The 12,796-nt window shown below is 43.1% G+C and overlaps 5 protein-coding genes across 9 annotated transcripts; 2 read left to right on the forward strand and 3 right to left on the reverse strand.

Annotated features, from left to right (window-relative positions):
- Positions 1–32: 32 nt before the first annotated feature.
- Positions 33–2,763, forward strand: LOC132787814 (protein claret segregational). 2 transcript variants are annotated; one of them, XM_060795124.1, is made up of 4 exons: positions 33–139; positions 349–564; positions 618–1,303; positions 1,363–2,763. In XM_060795124.1, the coding sequence occupies exons 2-4, from the start codon at positions 375–377 to the stop codon at positions 2,590–2,592; spliced, it is 2,106 nt and encodes a 701-aa protein (XP_060651107.1). In that variant the 5' UTR covers positions 33–139; positions 349–374; the 3' UTR covers positions 2,593–2,763. The 2 variants fall into 2 exon arrangements, with proteins under 2 accessions (XP_060651107.1, XP_060651106.1); XM_060795123.1 differs by lacking the exon at positions 33–139 and having other exon boundaries at positions 185–564.
- Positions 2,764–2,931: 168 nt separating this feature from the next.
- Positions 2,932–4,233, reverse strand: LOC132787821 (3'(2'),5'-bisphosphate nucleotidase 1). Its single transcript, XM_060795131.1, has 2 exons — positions 3,664–4,233; positions 2,932–3,609 (listed from the first exon to the last, which is right to left on the reverse strand). The coding sequence occupies exons 1-2, from the start codon at positions 4,040–4,042 to the stop codon at positions 3,068–3,070; spliced, it is 921 nt and encodes a 306-aa protein (XP_060651114.1). The 5' UTR covers positions 4,043–4,233; the 3' UTR covers positions 2,932–3,067.
- A 170-nt stretch (positions 4,234–4,403) lies between these two features.
- LOC132787824 (electron transfer flavoprotein subunit beta) lies at positions 4,404–6,374 on the forward strand. Of its 4 annotated transcripts, none has more exons than XM_060795136.1 (4): positions 4,404–4,505; positions 4,575–4,628; positions 4,763–5,484; positions 5,791–6,374. In XM_060795136.1, the coding sequence occupies exons 2-3, from the start codon at positions 4,578–4,580 to the stop codon at positions 5,471–5,473; spliced, it is 762 nt and encodes a 253-aa protein (XP_060651119.1). In that variant the 5' UTR covers positions 4,404–4,505; positions 4,575–4,577; the 3' UTR covers positions 5,474–5,484; positions 5,791–6,374. The 4 variants fall into 4 exon arrangements, with proteins under 4 accessions (XP_060651119.1, XP_060651117.1, XP_060651118.1 ...); XM_060795134.1 differs by lacking the exon at positions 5,791–6,374 and adding an exon at positions 5,546–5,700; XM_060795135.1 differs by lacking the exon at positions 5,791–6,374 and adding an exon at positions 5,564–5,700.
- Positions 6,375–6,463: 89 nt separating this feature from the next.
- LOC132787820 (caspase) lies at positions 6,464–7,930 on the reverse strand. The gene is given in 2 exon segments (XM_060795130.1): positions 6,464–6,720; positions 6,722–7,930. Coding segments are annotated over 2 exon segments (1,017 nt in total). The 5' UTR covers positions 7,664–7,930; the 3' UTR covers positions 6,464–6,645.
- A 313-nt stretch (positions 7,931–8,243) lies between these two features.
- On the reverse strand, positions 8,244–9,280 carry LOC132787822 (caspase-like). The gene has a single exon (XM_060795132.1). The coding sequence runs from the start codon at positions 9,248–9,250 to the stop codon at positions 8,435–8,437; it is 816 nt and encodes a 271-aa protein (XP_060651115.1). The 5' UTR covers positions 9,251–9,280; the 3' UTR covers positions 8,244–8,434.
- Positions 9,281–12,796: the final 3,516 nt, after the last annotated feature.

Raw genomic sequence — 12,796 nt, forward strand, 5'->3', positions numbered from 1 at the left:
CCATGATAAATAATATTTGGTTGGTTTAGCATTTATTGGCTTGTCCAATAAGTGTAATATAATTTATAAAACAATAAATTAATGTAAGGTGGTTGAATATAAACAAGTAGAAACAATGTGGCATGCTAAGATTATTATTGTAAGTTTGAGCTGACACTGTTTAATTTTAATTTAATAAGTGTTGGAAAAAAAACCAAAAAAAAAAAAACATTTTATTTTCCCATTTTTATATCGATCTGGCAATACCGTTCGAAGACGCATCCCTGCAATCCAAATTAACGGCGCGAATGGAAAATTGGCGTCGCTTGTTTTAGATAAAAAGTTTAGTAGTTTTTTCTAATTTTGCAGAAGAAAGTGGAAAATACGAAGCTGCAATGGAGTCACGTTTGCCAAAACCATCGGCATTAAAGCGGCCAATGCCGCCCATCAAGCCGATTTTACCCACAGATCGCATCAAGGCAAATTCCAGCATATTAAATGCAACAACTGGAGGCAGCAACCAAACATTGCCGCCACTCACCAGAAACTTGCAGAATCTGCCGCAAGCATTGGCACGTCGCGGAGGTAAGTAAGATATGCGTAAATTCACTCAAGCTATAGCAATTGTGCAATTACAGCTCGCGCCGCTTCGCCGGAGCCTTCAAAGCCACTTCCCAGCATCCCGAATCGCTCTAAATTGCGACGAAGTCGCTCTGCCTCTGACGTCTCTGAAATGCGTCTCAACTTGAAGCGTGCCGGCGCCCCAACACTCTCAACGATACCGACAAAGTTCACTCGCAATGCTGCACCAACAGCTCCAGCTCCAGGCCCCGTTGCAGCATCCGCTGCGGCTCGCGTGCCGCGATCCGGTTCCGTTCCACCCAAGCGACCAATTACCGCTGCTTCCAGTTCCTCTTCACTGACAAGCACTGCTGCTCGTGGCGTACGTGCAGCAGCGCCAGCGATTAGCAAGGCGAAACCAGTTGTGGGAGCAGCAACGGGAGCAGGAGCAGGAGGAGCAACCAAACATATAGCCAAGTACGACTTCAAAGCGCGTTTCCATGATCTGCTGGAGAAGCACAAGGCGCTGCGTGCTAAGATGGACAAACAAATGGAGGAAATGGGTGAACTGGAGGGACTGCCGATGCAGCTCGAGGAAACACAAAACAAACTTATTCAGATTGAGACGGAACTGAAGAACACAGTGACAGATAAGGAGTATTTGCAGCGGCAGGTGAAGCAGCACACCAGCAAGATTGAGACAATCACAAGCTCTTTGGGCCGCACTAAGGATGAGCTTAATCAGCTAAAGACCACACACCAGGTAGGCAGCGAAGATCACTTCAATCAATTCCATATTTATTTGTTTTATTCGCCTCGCAGCAAATTAAATCCGAACATGAGGCGCTGTCTACAGAGGTCTTGGAACTGCGAGACCGCAACGAGGATCTCATACGCAACAATGAGCAGCTGGCTGCAGATCTGGCCATCTGCAGGGAGCAGCTATTCCAGTCCAACATGGATCGCAAGGACCTACACAACACCGTTATGGATCTGCGTGGCAATATACGCGTCTTTTGCCGTGTTCGTCCGCCGCTTGATGTGGAAGAGAATCGCATGGTTTGCAGCTGGACATATCACGACGAGGCCACAGTGGAGCTGCAGAGCATCGATGGTCTGGCTAAAAATAAGATAGGCCAACAAGTGTTCACCTTCGATCAAGTCTTTCATCCCAACTCTAATCAAACGGACATCTTTGAGATGGTTGCACCTTTGATTCAGTCCGCCCTCGATGGATACAATATCTGCATCTTTGCCTACGGACAGACGGGCAGCGGCAAGACCTACACTATGGATGGCGTCGCCGACAACGCGGGTGTCATTCCGCGCACTGTCGATCTGCTGTTCGACTCGATTAAGAACTACCGCAACTTGGGCTGGGAATACGAGTTGACGGCCACCTTCTTGGAGATTTACAATGAGGTGCTGTACGATCTATTGAGTAACGAGCAGAAGGAAATGGAAATCCGCATGCTCAAGGACTCGGTGAAGAACGATATCTACGTGACGAACATAACTAAAGAGACTGTCCACGATCCCGATCATCTGCGTCAATTGATGCATACAGCAAAAATGAATCGCGCCACCGCATCCACAGTTGGCAATGAGCGTTCGTCTCGTTCGCATGCGGTCACCAAGCTTGAGCTAATTGGCTGGCACGAGGAGAAAAAGGAGAAATGTGTGGGCTCCATCAATTTAGTTGACTTGGCTGGCTCAGAGTCTCCCAAGACAAGCACGCGCATGACCGAAACGAAGAACATTAATCGCTCACTCTCCGAGCTGACCAATGTGATCTTGGCACTGCTGCAGAAGCAGGATCACATACCGTATCGCAACTCGAAGTTGACGCATCTGCTGATGCCATCGCTGGGCGGAAACTCGAAGACGCTGATGTTCATCAATGTGTCGCCATTTCAGGATTGCTTTCAGGAATCGGTCAAATCGCTGCGCTTTGCTGCCTCCGTTAATTCCTGCAAAATGGCCAAGGCAAAGCGCAATCGTTTCCTGAATAGCTCTTCCACGGGCAACAACAGTAGTTGTGAGAAGTACTAGATGGACTACTCCTTCCGTTGATGCGATACAAAAAAAATACAACCGTTTTTATACATGTAAATTCTCAACATTTTTACCAAATTATACTGTCCTAACTTTTTATTTATAATATGAATGTGTGTGTCTACTGTAGTGCAAAATAAATGAATAAAGTGGAACAATGATTCTCTACTTTACTGGTTGATTAGCTAAACAAAAAAGTGGAACAATGATGCCCCACTTTAATCAATGTGCTTGAGTTCAATCCATTGATATTGCTTGAATATTCAATATATGCATGAAGAGCTTCTACATAGTTAACGACATTTCCTAGTCCAATAAAAAAAGCTTCTTAAAGCCTTATTTCTCTATTTAAAATTTGAATTTAATGTCTTAGTTAAATTGAGTTAAAGACAGACTTCGACCAGTGCTTGTCAAAGAATATAAATGTTTTTCTGTAGTGCAAATTTTACGTATAAAAGGGAACAATAAGTATCTACTTGCTTCCCACTGCTTGCCGCACATCCAGAGGAATCTTCTCCACCAGCTCCTTGTGGTCGCTTCCCACACTGGCCAAGACACCTCGGCGATTGACGTGCTCCACATCGGCATGGTATTCATAGTGTTCGCCATTGATGTTGGTCAATGTGCCACCATTCGCCTCGAGAACAGCCTCCGGAGCGCAGGTGTCCCACTTCTTGCAGCCGGGAGTGGCGAAGACATAAGCATGCGCCTTGCCCTCTAGCAGCTGGAGTACTTTGTAACCAGCACCGCCTACTTTGAGCACCTTCGAGGCATTAAACACATCCACTGCCCGCTGATGCAGCGCATTGGAGTGCGATCGTGTGGTGGTAATAATGAATTCATCTTTTGGCGGCGCCACTGGCGTAAATCCGCCCGTGCCCAAACCCTTGAGTCCCCAGATGGTGCGTCCGATTTCGCCACTGGCGTGCTGATAGAAAGGCTGATGAATAATTCCGCCAACTGCAGAGTTCTTAATGGCGACGCCAATCAGCACAGTGACATGCTCTACAAATCCTGCAAAGAAGTGAGAGTGAGTTGTATGCATATAGGAGTATGTCCTTAGTTTACCCTGTGTGTACTCCGCTGTGCCATCTAAGGGATCCACCCATATCACAAAGTCTTCGGGTTGTGCATCCCGCCACGCAGCTGGACAGCTTTGCTGTAGGAAAGATTCATTCGGTTCACTGACTAGCCAATCGTCGCACACATTCAAATCGGTGCCGCCCTCCTCTCCAATGATCTTAATGGTAGGGAACTTCTTCGAGAGGGAGGCAATAATGCATTTTTCCGCCGATCGATCTGCCTCCGTTTGTGGATCATTCTTGCCTTTGTCGACGATGCCCAAGTCGCCCTGTTTTAGCACATCGCGAATAATGACTCCGGCTCGCTTTGCTGTGCTAATGGACAGCGCCATAATGCGCATGACCAGAGGAGTAGTCGAAGTCATGTTTGGACGTGGAATGGATTATTTGTGTTTTGTCGGCAAATCCGCTTTCACTCTGGTTGCGTCAATCAGCTGTTTATACAGCTGCCGGTTTTAACGGTACGCTGTTAATAGCAGCGAGCAAAATTAAATTTTCTTACTTAAATTCCTCGAACGAATCGTGCAGGAATATAATAATGTGTGTAAAAAACCCCGAATATTTCAAGTTTCAATTTACTAATCTTAGGTAATCTCAGAGCTCAACTATTTATCTAATCTCACTTAATTATTATTGCTTGTTTTACTTTCTGACAATCGGAAGATGGCGCTAATGTGCATGTTTATGATCGAGCATTAAATTCTAACTAGAAATTGGTCTGGCTCCATTATTTTTTAGGAGTTTGGCAACGCCGCGACGAATACAACCTTTGGACCCCCAACCCTCCCCTTGCATTTTAGACAATCTCTGTCTGTGACTGCTTGAGAGGTAATATATTAGCATAGTGCACGATTATTAAATTGCAAAAATATAAATTATTGATTTGTCGTTAATTAGAAAATGGCTCGTGTTTTGGTTGGAGTAAAGCGTGTGATCGACTATGCCGTCAAGGTAAGATTGGAGAAAAGAAAACAGAGAGAAAGAATCGCCTGTTGCTTCCTCTTATCACTTGTTGCGCTTCGTTTTGCGTAATCGTTTTTATTAATATTAATTAATGTTGCCCCCTCTCTTGTATCTATCCCCAGGTGCGCGTCAAGCCCGAGAAGAATGGCGTTGTCACACAAGGCGTCAAGCACTCGATGAATCCCTTCGACGAGATCGCCGTCGAGGAAGCTGTCAAGCTGAAGGAGAAGAAGCTGGCTGGCGAGATTGTCGCCGTCTCCGTGGGTCCCACGCAATCCCAGGAGGTTATCCGCACAGCTTTGGCCATGGGTGCGGATCGCGGCATCCATGTGGAGGTCCCAGCAGCAGAGTACGAGCTGCTGCAGCCAGTGCACGTGTCCAAGATTCTCGCCAAGCTGGCGCTGGAAGAGAAAGCGGATCTGGTGATTCTCGGCAAGCAGGCCATCGATGATGATGCCAACCAGACGGCTCAAATGACAGCCGCTGTTCTCGACTGGCCCCAGGCCACGTTCTGCAACAAGGTGGAGAAGACGGACGCAGGCTTGACGATTGTGCGCGAAATCGACGGTGGTCTGGAGACCATTAAGACTAAGACGCCGGCTGTGCTGAGCGCTGACTTGCGGCTGAATACGCCACGTTACGCAACTTTGCCCAACATCATGAAGGCCAAGAAGAAGCCTCTGAAGAAGGTGACACCCAAGGATTTGGGCGTCGATACCACGCCACGCATTGAGGTCATCTCCGTGGAAGATCCGCCAGTGCGTCAAGCTGGCGCCGTTGTTGCCGATGTAGATGCTTTGGTGGCCAAGCTGAAGGAAGGCGGCCACGTCTAAGATGCAAAATTGTGAGCAAAATTCTACGTTGTTAATTACCATATATATTCTATATAAAACAATGATTATCAGTAACGTGCATTTATCTAGCTTAGCCCCCTAAAGATTGCTTGCTAATCTCTCATCCGATCGCCGAGTAGTTTCCCCTAGATTAAGTGAAACTGAATGTCGCTTTTTGGAGTTGATCGTGTCAAGCCTTTTAACAATAAATTGAATCACAATCACAAGTCACAAACTCACAATTCAGAATACAGAATTCAGAAGCAAGGTCAGCTCAACTCACTGATTTTGTCACACATCCGTCAATTCCTTTTCAGTTGAAGTCGTTGCACTTGGACACTCCAAATAAACTGCCTGCCTGCCTCCCTCTGCTCCATATGGTGTGATCCACAGTCGGAGCCAAAGGTCAAATGCTCAATTTTGGTAGAAACTTTTGTTTGTTCAATTCTCTTAAACTAAGTGTGGAGTAAATACAAGATTATGTGATTGGGAAATGCGGTTTATAAAGCCTAAAGGATAGATAGAACGATAGATTCGGATATTTATATAGAATATACTAGCTTGATTGAATTTATAAAGGTAAAAGATCAAAATTTGTGGTAGAAATATTTATTTGTAATTTCATTCTTGGATATGCCATTTATAAAAAATATATAAATAGATGCTTAAAGATTATGAACGATAGACATGGACATAGAAATTACAACTATTTGTAATATATTTGCTAATATAGTATATAATATATCTTGATTCAGTGGGAGATAAAGGTAAATGCTCAATTTGCTTGGTAAAAACTTTTATTTGTAATTTGTCCTTACACTATATAGAGTAAATATGAGGATTATGTTGCAAATGCAGGTTATAAAAAATAGTGTGTAAGTAGAACAGATTAAAACATTACGCTTAAGTATTAGGGACAGACAGATGGACGTGGACTTGGACAAAGACATGGCAGGAGCTGGCAAATACATAGAAGCTACAGCTAGTTGTATAAAATATTTGCTAATATTTATAGTTATAGAAAGAGGCAATTGCTTAGAGAGACGCAGAGAGAGAGAGAGAGTTGGTCGTTGAGTAATTATTGATACTAGCAAATCTGCAATTAAATATCACACCGCCGCCCGCATGCTCCACCGATACCTAAACCAGCAATCAAGGTGTGAGTCAGCATCCTAAACACGTCCGGCCGGTGCTTTCTGCTTATCGCTGAACAGCAAAATGCGCGTTAGCATTGTGGTAATGCAGGGGAATTTGCTTTTGCTGATGCATCTCGGGGGTGTCGGGGGTGCAGGACTCGAAGTCGACGGCCACACGCTGGCAGACGAACGTCAGCAAGGTGAGCATGTCCAGTCGTTTCCCGTTGGCGGCCAGCTCGGCGCACAAGCTCTGCATGAACCAGGAGCCGCGTGTGGTGTTGCGCCACGAGTAGAAGCCCGGGATGGTGGAGTAGGCGATGAGGAAATCGGCGTGGATGGGTATCTTGTAGCTCATGGACGAGTCACCGTCGGTCTCGGTGCGACCGCGTTGCATGGTGACGCCCGCATCGAGGCGATCACCCTGGCAGGCCTGGATGAAGAACAACTTGGGCTTGCCCGCCAAGGTGGGGCAGTGATTGGCAGTGAAGAGGCTCCAAATGTTGTCCAGCTTGTACTGCATGTCCTTGGCATAGATGTAGCCCATCTCTCCGTGCGATAGAATGGCCACCAGGATGCAGTCGTTATCCTCATGGTTCTGTGAAGCCGCATACTCGATGGCACCCAAGATCTCCTTGTAGCGGCAATCCTTGTGCACTGTGACATCAAAGTCCAGCTGCTTCAGCACACGCGACAGATTCTCGCAGTCCACATTGGTGCCAGCTCGCGATTTCAGGGTGGGCACATCGAAGTGCTCGTGGTTGAAGATGATCGCCATGCCGCGATGCTTGTGCCGCATATTATACTCCGCAGCATGACGATCTGTGACCATCTTGGCCACGTACTTGTGGTAGCTTGACGAGGAGGAGCCATAGCCATTGGAATTGGCCAGTTGGCCAATGGCGCCACTGCCGTAGGTGTTGTTGTGGTAGGATGAAGTGGAGGCGCCTCCGACGGAGCCAAAAGCGTCGGTCAAGTCATCTGTATTGGTAGCCACCTCGCGAATTCCTACCTGGTCAGTGGACTCGATTTCGATCTCGTTGTTCTTATCGGCCATTGTGAAATATGAATTGTGATGAGTCACTCTCTTAGCGGTGTATTGTCCAGTGTAGGCAACGGAAATGTCCCTTCTTTGCTTGGAGAACAATTGATATCGCGATTAAAATTATGTTTACGATTACGATTTCTCGATGATAGCGTGCGAAAACTTGTTGTGTTGTAGTAACAAAGGAATGCAACGTGAAACTGCAGCGTAGTTGTTGCAGTTTTGCTTTTGTTCGTTGTGGCGTCGCTGCTGCAGCTGCGGCTGCTGTTGTTGTTGCTGCTGTTGTTGTTCTTGTTTTTTGTGCTCGCAGAAATTGTTTTCTGTTATGCTCTCGGCGTCCTACAGCTTAACATGTTTGATCTCTGTTATTAACAGTTGCTTATTTTCAATAGTTAAACAAATTTTTTTTTAATTAAGCTTGTGGTCTGTAGGAATAATTAACAATTATCATAGTAAATTAATAAAAAATTAAAACAAAATGCGAACTATGCTAAATTAAAATGCATGCAGCTGTTAGCAGATATTGCAGTAACAGAGCACAGCTGTTATTTTAACAGTATTAGAGGTGACACATCGTATAACGATAAAGTCGTTGTTTATTTGAAAATATTATATGTATATATTTTATTATTATTATTATCAAGAAATTGCCAGCAATTATAAAGTGCGGGTAATTTTTGTTTGTGTAAAGCAATAGCTACAAAGGCCTTCTGCTTATGTATATATTTTGTTCCAGTAAGTAAATCCCATATTTTAACAAAAGTTAAAGTCTAGGGCCCATGTCTAAAAAAAGAGATTGCGCGTCAGCATTGTTGTAATACTGGGGATTTGCTTTTCTGAGGTGCACCCCTCGAAGTCCACGGCTACACGACGGCACACAAATGTCAGCAAGGTGAGCAGATCGCAATCTTTGCCTTTTTCCTCAAGTTCGGTGCATAGATTTTGTATAAAGCAAGAACCAAATTTGGTGTTGCGCCAGGAGACAAAGCCTTGAATTGTAGCTTGGGCAATCAAGAAGTCCGCATGCATTGGAATCGTGTAGTTATTGGAGGACAAGCTCTCTGTTGCAATAAGGCGTACACCTGGATCGGTGCTGTCCCCCTGACAGGCTTGCACAATGAAGAGCTTTGGCTTGCCTGCTAAGCTTGGACACTTGCTGGGCAAGAGGAGCTCACAAAGATCCTGCAACTTATACTGAACGTCGCGTGCGTTGATAAGGCCCTTTTCGCCGTGCGATAAAATCGCAATTAGGATGCAATCGCTATCTTCATGATTTTGCGAAGCTAAATTCGCAACTGTTTCAACAATTTTCTTGTGACAAAGATCATCGTATGAATAAACATCAAAGTGGAGTTGCTTTAAGACACTCTGCAATCTGGCACAGTCCACTTCTGTTCCGTCTCGGGGATTCAAATTTAGTCTGGCATCGAAATTCATATGATTGAAGATGATGGCCGTTCCACGATTTTTGTGTTGCATGTTGTACTCCACAGCATACCGATTTTGCATTAATGAGTTGTAGGTGATTTTAGGATTTGAAGTCCACTTGCCTTCATTATTATTATTACTATTATTATTTGTCCGACCCGTAGAATCCATTTCGCTGCAGCTAAAGTCTGAAGTAAACTGACGCTAGATCAAGTAGAGTTGAGGTGAGCGCATTGTAGGTGAGTGGCACACTCTCCGCTCCGCCGACCTAAAAGCTCTCAATGCTTTTTGCTCACCCGCAATGTGCTCAAGCGTAAGAATTCTTTAAAGCTTTAAAGCACTCAAGTTCCAGTCCTCTCAACTTTTCTTTCTCCCACAACTCTCCACCTCAGAGCCGTTATATGAAAGAAAACGCAATTTTTAATTCTTTTATTGGGATTATCTGCACCACCATAATAAGTGGAAATGACGTGCAAATACTATTTCCCCTGATATCGCCATATTATTGTCATATAGTATATACATATATTCATAATCAGGGTCAACAGCCAAGACAATACAGTCATGCCGTCTATCTGACTGACAGACGGACAATCAGACATATATATGTATATATATATATATATATATATATATAATGTACAATATAAAATTCTGGAGAGTGCACTACAGTCGAAATGACAGCATCTGGAAAGTCAATTCCAGGAATTACAGGAATACTAAGAAGAACAATTCGATACGAGTTATTAAAGCCAAGAGGCTGAGGTGGATCTGAGGAGGAAGTACCAAAAATTGGCGATAGAATTCAGGCAATTGCACAAAAATATACGGAGAGGCTTGGAGGTCACCCTAACAGCCTGGCTAGGCGCCTAACGCCGAGTCATCGCACTACAGTCAGGAGAAGATTAAAACGCTACCAGCAATACTGTACATAAACTTCTCGTATATCCTTAGATTCAATTTATATAATCTTTATTTGCTTTATATTTATTAAGTGCTGCTGACATAATTAATTTTCTGTTTATAATTTCTGACTTGCGTAAGTTGCCCAGTTAGGTAACAGTGCACCTATCTTTGTTATCATTTCTTTATTATTTTAATAATTTTTTTTTTTTTTTTTTCGTTTAATTTTTTATTTACAATCTGTCTTAAGACAATAAGAAAATTTTATGACTAATATTTACATAACAGGAATAGCAGATTTCCAGTGAAACCTGCTATTAAATATAACATCTTGTTTACTTAAAATTTACCTATCAGGGAGATCAAGAATGTGAAATCTTTTAAGTCTTCTAACAGTTGAGCTATTGTCTAAAAGAGCTAGGGCTAAATTATTTTCATGATTGTGAAGTCTGTCTGTGTATTTTTTACTATATTTCTTAATCTCTTCTTTTATAGTTGGAATATTTAAATCTCTGTGAATATTTGCATTGGTTACATAAAATGGAGCGTTAACAATTTGTCGCAATGTTTTTGATTGGTAGCGCTGAAGTATTTCAATATTTGAATTGCTAGTTGTTCCCCAGAGCTGAATAGCGTATGTCCAAACAGGCTTCAAAATGGCTTTGTAGAGGAGAATTTTGTTTTCCAAAGTAACCGCTGATTTTCTACTTAGTACCCAGGACATTTTCAGTGTTTTTATTTTAAGTTGTTGACATTTCGCTTTTAAGTGCGGTTTCCATGTTAGTCTGCGGTCGAGGTGCATGCCAAGATACTTCACACAGGTATCTTCTGGAATTGCTGAGCCGTATAGTGTTACATTTGGGCATCTTCCTGGTCTTAGTGCAAAAGTTATTTGGACAGACTTCAGGGAATTTATTTTAATTTTCCAGCGAAGAAACCAGGCTTCAATCAGACTGAGCTCACTTTGCAACAGCTGAGATGCTTCGTCTCGAGAAGAGCTTGTTGCCAGAATGGCTGTATCGTCAGCATATGTTGCAATGGTGCAATTGTTTGTTGCTGGCATATCTGCCGTGTATAGAGTGTAGAGGACTGGTCCCAGTACACTCCCTTGAGGAACGCCTGCGTTTATGAGAAATAGTGTTGACGTATCATTTCTCTGCTGAACGTAGAAGCATCTTTTCGACAAGTAGGATCTCAGTAATAGATAGTATGGGGCAGGTAGCCAATTCTTTATCTTGAAGAGCAATCCATTGTGCCAAACACGATCAAACGCTTGTTGAACATCGAGAAACGTAGCAGTACAGTATTTTTTGTTCTCAAGTGCATATACAATTTCATTAATAACCCTGTGACATTGTTCAGTGGTGCCGTGGCCTCTTCTAAATCCGAATTGATATTCTGGAATGATGGCAAGTTCGTCCAAAATTGGCAACATTCTCTTAAGTAGTATTTTTTCAAATACTTTCGAGAATATTGTCAACAGACTAATGGGACGGTAGGATGATAGTTCAGCTTCTGGCTTGTTTGGCTTAAGGATCATAATGATTTCTGCACATTTCCATTGACTTGGGAAATGGTCTAGCCTGAGAATAGCGTTGAATACTAGCGTGAGAAATCGTATGCATTTTAATGGTAGAGTTTTGAGAGTGATGCCGTCTATTTTATCCGGGCCTGGAGATTTTTTATTGTTTAAGCATTTAATTTCTGACACGACTTCGTCAAAGTGAATTCTTTTAATAGGCAAGCTCATTTGACAAGGTGACCCAAGAAAGTTTTCTATTTCAGCTTCTGTCATAGGATTGTCAATGTCATTTGGCTGGAACACAGAGTGCAGGTGTTGTGCAAATGCCTCAGCTTGTTCTTCGTCAGATCTACACCAGTTTCCATTGTTTTTACGGATAATTAAGTTTCTTTTTGTCTGGTCTCTTTAGATACTTAGTTGCTCTCCACAGGTTATACTCTTTGTTGCTAGAATTTGGTTCTAAATTTCTCAAATATGCAGCTAGAGATTCATTTCGTAAGTTGGACAGTAATTGTCTAAGCTCAGATGCAGCTTTGTTGTATAGTCTTTTGTCTGCAGGATAGTGAGTTTCTTGCCAACGTTTTCTCAGGTTCCTTTTGTGTTGAATCTTTTCTCGAATTTCAGTGGAAAGGTATAATTGGTTTGGTTGTTGGTTTCTGTGGGTATGATTTGTATTTATGTAGCTCGCTCTGTGAATTGTATTTGTGAAATGCTCCACAGCATAGTCTATTTCCTCTCCTGTTTTTAACGAAATGTCTAGAGTAATGGCTTCTTCAAGGTAGTTTTTAAACGCGTTAATGTCTGTGGAAGCAGAGATGACTTTATAGGGCTTGTCGAGCATATGAGCTATAGTGCTATAGGTTGCTATTATCGGAGAGTGATCTGAATTAAGATCAAAACTTTCCATTACGCGCATATGAGTTTGAGGGATACCAGAGAATGCTACGAAGTCAATCAAGTCTGGAGTTTTACGAGTATCTGTAGGCCAGTATGTAGGCTTACCAGTTGAGAGAGTTGTTATATTATTGTTTCGTATGCATTTATATAATTCGGATCCCTTAGGGTTAATTAATCTGGAGCCCCACCATGGGTGTTTGGCATTAAAGTCGCCTCCAACAATAAACTTTGTCCCCAGTCCTTGAAAGAAGTTCTTAAAATCGAGCTCTTTTAATGAATATCTTGGTGGGAGATATATTGCTGAGATTGAGACATCTGCATGCATGCATTTAATCTCAATTGTGGCAGCCTGCATAGCATTTTCTCTAGTGCTGTCCATGATTTTAAATTTCAGA

This window comes from Drosophila nasuta, chromosome 2R, assembly GCF_023558535.2.
Source record: "Drosophila nasuta strain 15112-1781.00 chromosome 2R, ASM2355853v1, whole genome shotgun sequence".
Taxonomy (NCBI): domain Eukaryota; kingdom Metazoa; phylum Arthropoda; class Insecta; order Diptera; family Drosophilidae; genus Drosophila; species Drosophila nasuta.

Bases quoted from the DNA above. Each gene is read 5' to 3' on its own strand.
- LOC132787814 (XM_060795124.1), top strand. From the start codon at position 375: ATGGAGTCACGTTTGCCAAAACCATCGGCATTAAAGCGGCCAATGCCG. The intron at 565-617 runs GTAAGTAAGATA...GTGCAATTACAG, and splicing joins AGCATTGGCACGTCGCGGAG to CTCGCGCCGCTTCGCCGGAG. The intron at 1,304-1,362 runs GTAGGCAGCGAA...TTCGCCTCGCAG, and splicing joins AGCTAAAGACCACACACCAG to CAAATTAAATCCGAACATGA.
- LOC132787822 (XM_060795132.1), bottom strand. From the start codon at position 9,250: ATGGATTCTACGGGTCGGACAAATAATAATAGTAATAATAATAATGAA.
- LOC132787824 (XM_060795136.1), top strand. From the start codon at position 4,578: ATGGCTCGTGTTTTGGTTGGAGTAAAGCGTGTGATCGACTATGCCGTC. The intron at 4,629-4,762 runs GTAAGATTGGAG...ATCTATCCCCAG, and splicing joins TGATCGACTATGCCGTCAAG to GTGCGCGTCAAGCCCGAGAA.
- LOC132787821 (XM_060795131.1), bottom strand. From the start codon at position 4,042: ATGACTTCGACTACTCCTCTGGTCATGCGCATTATGGCGCTGTCCATT. The intron at 3,610-3,663 runs GTAAACTAAGGA...ACTTCTTTGCAG, and splicing joins CACAGCGGAGTACACACAGG to GATTTGTAGAGCATGTCACT.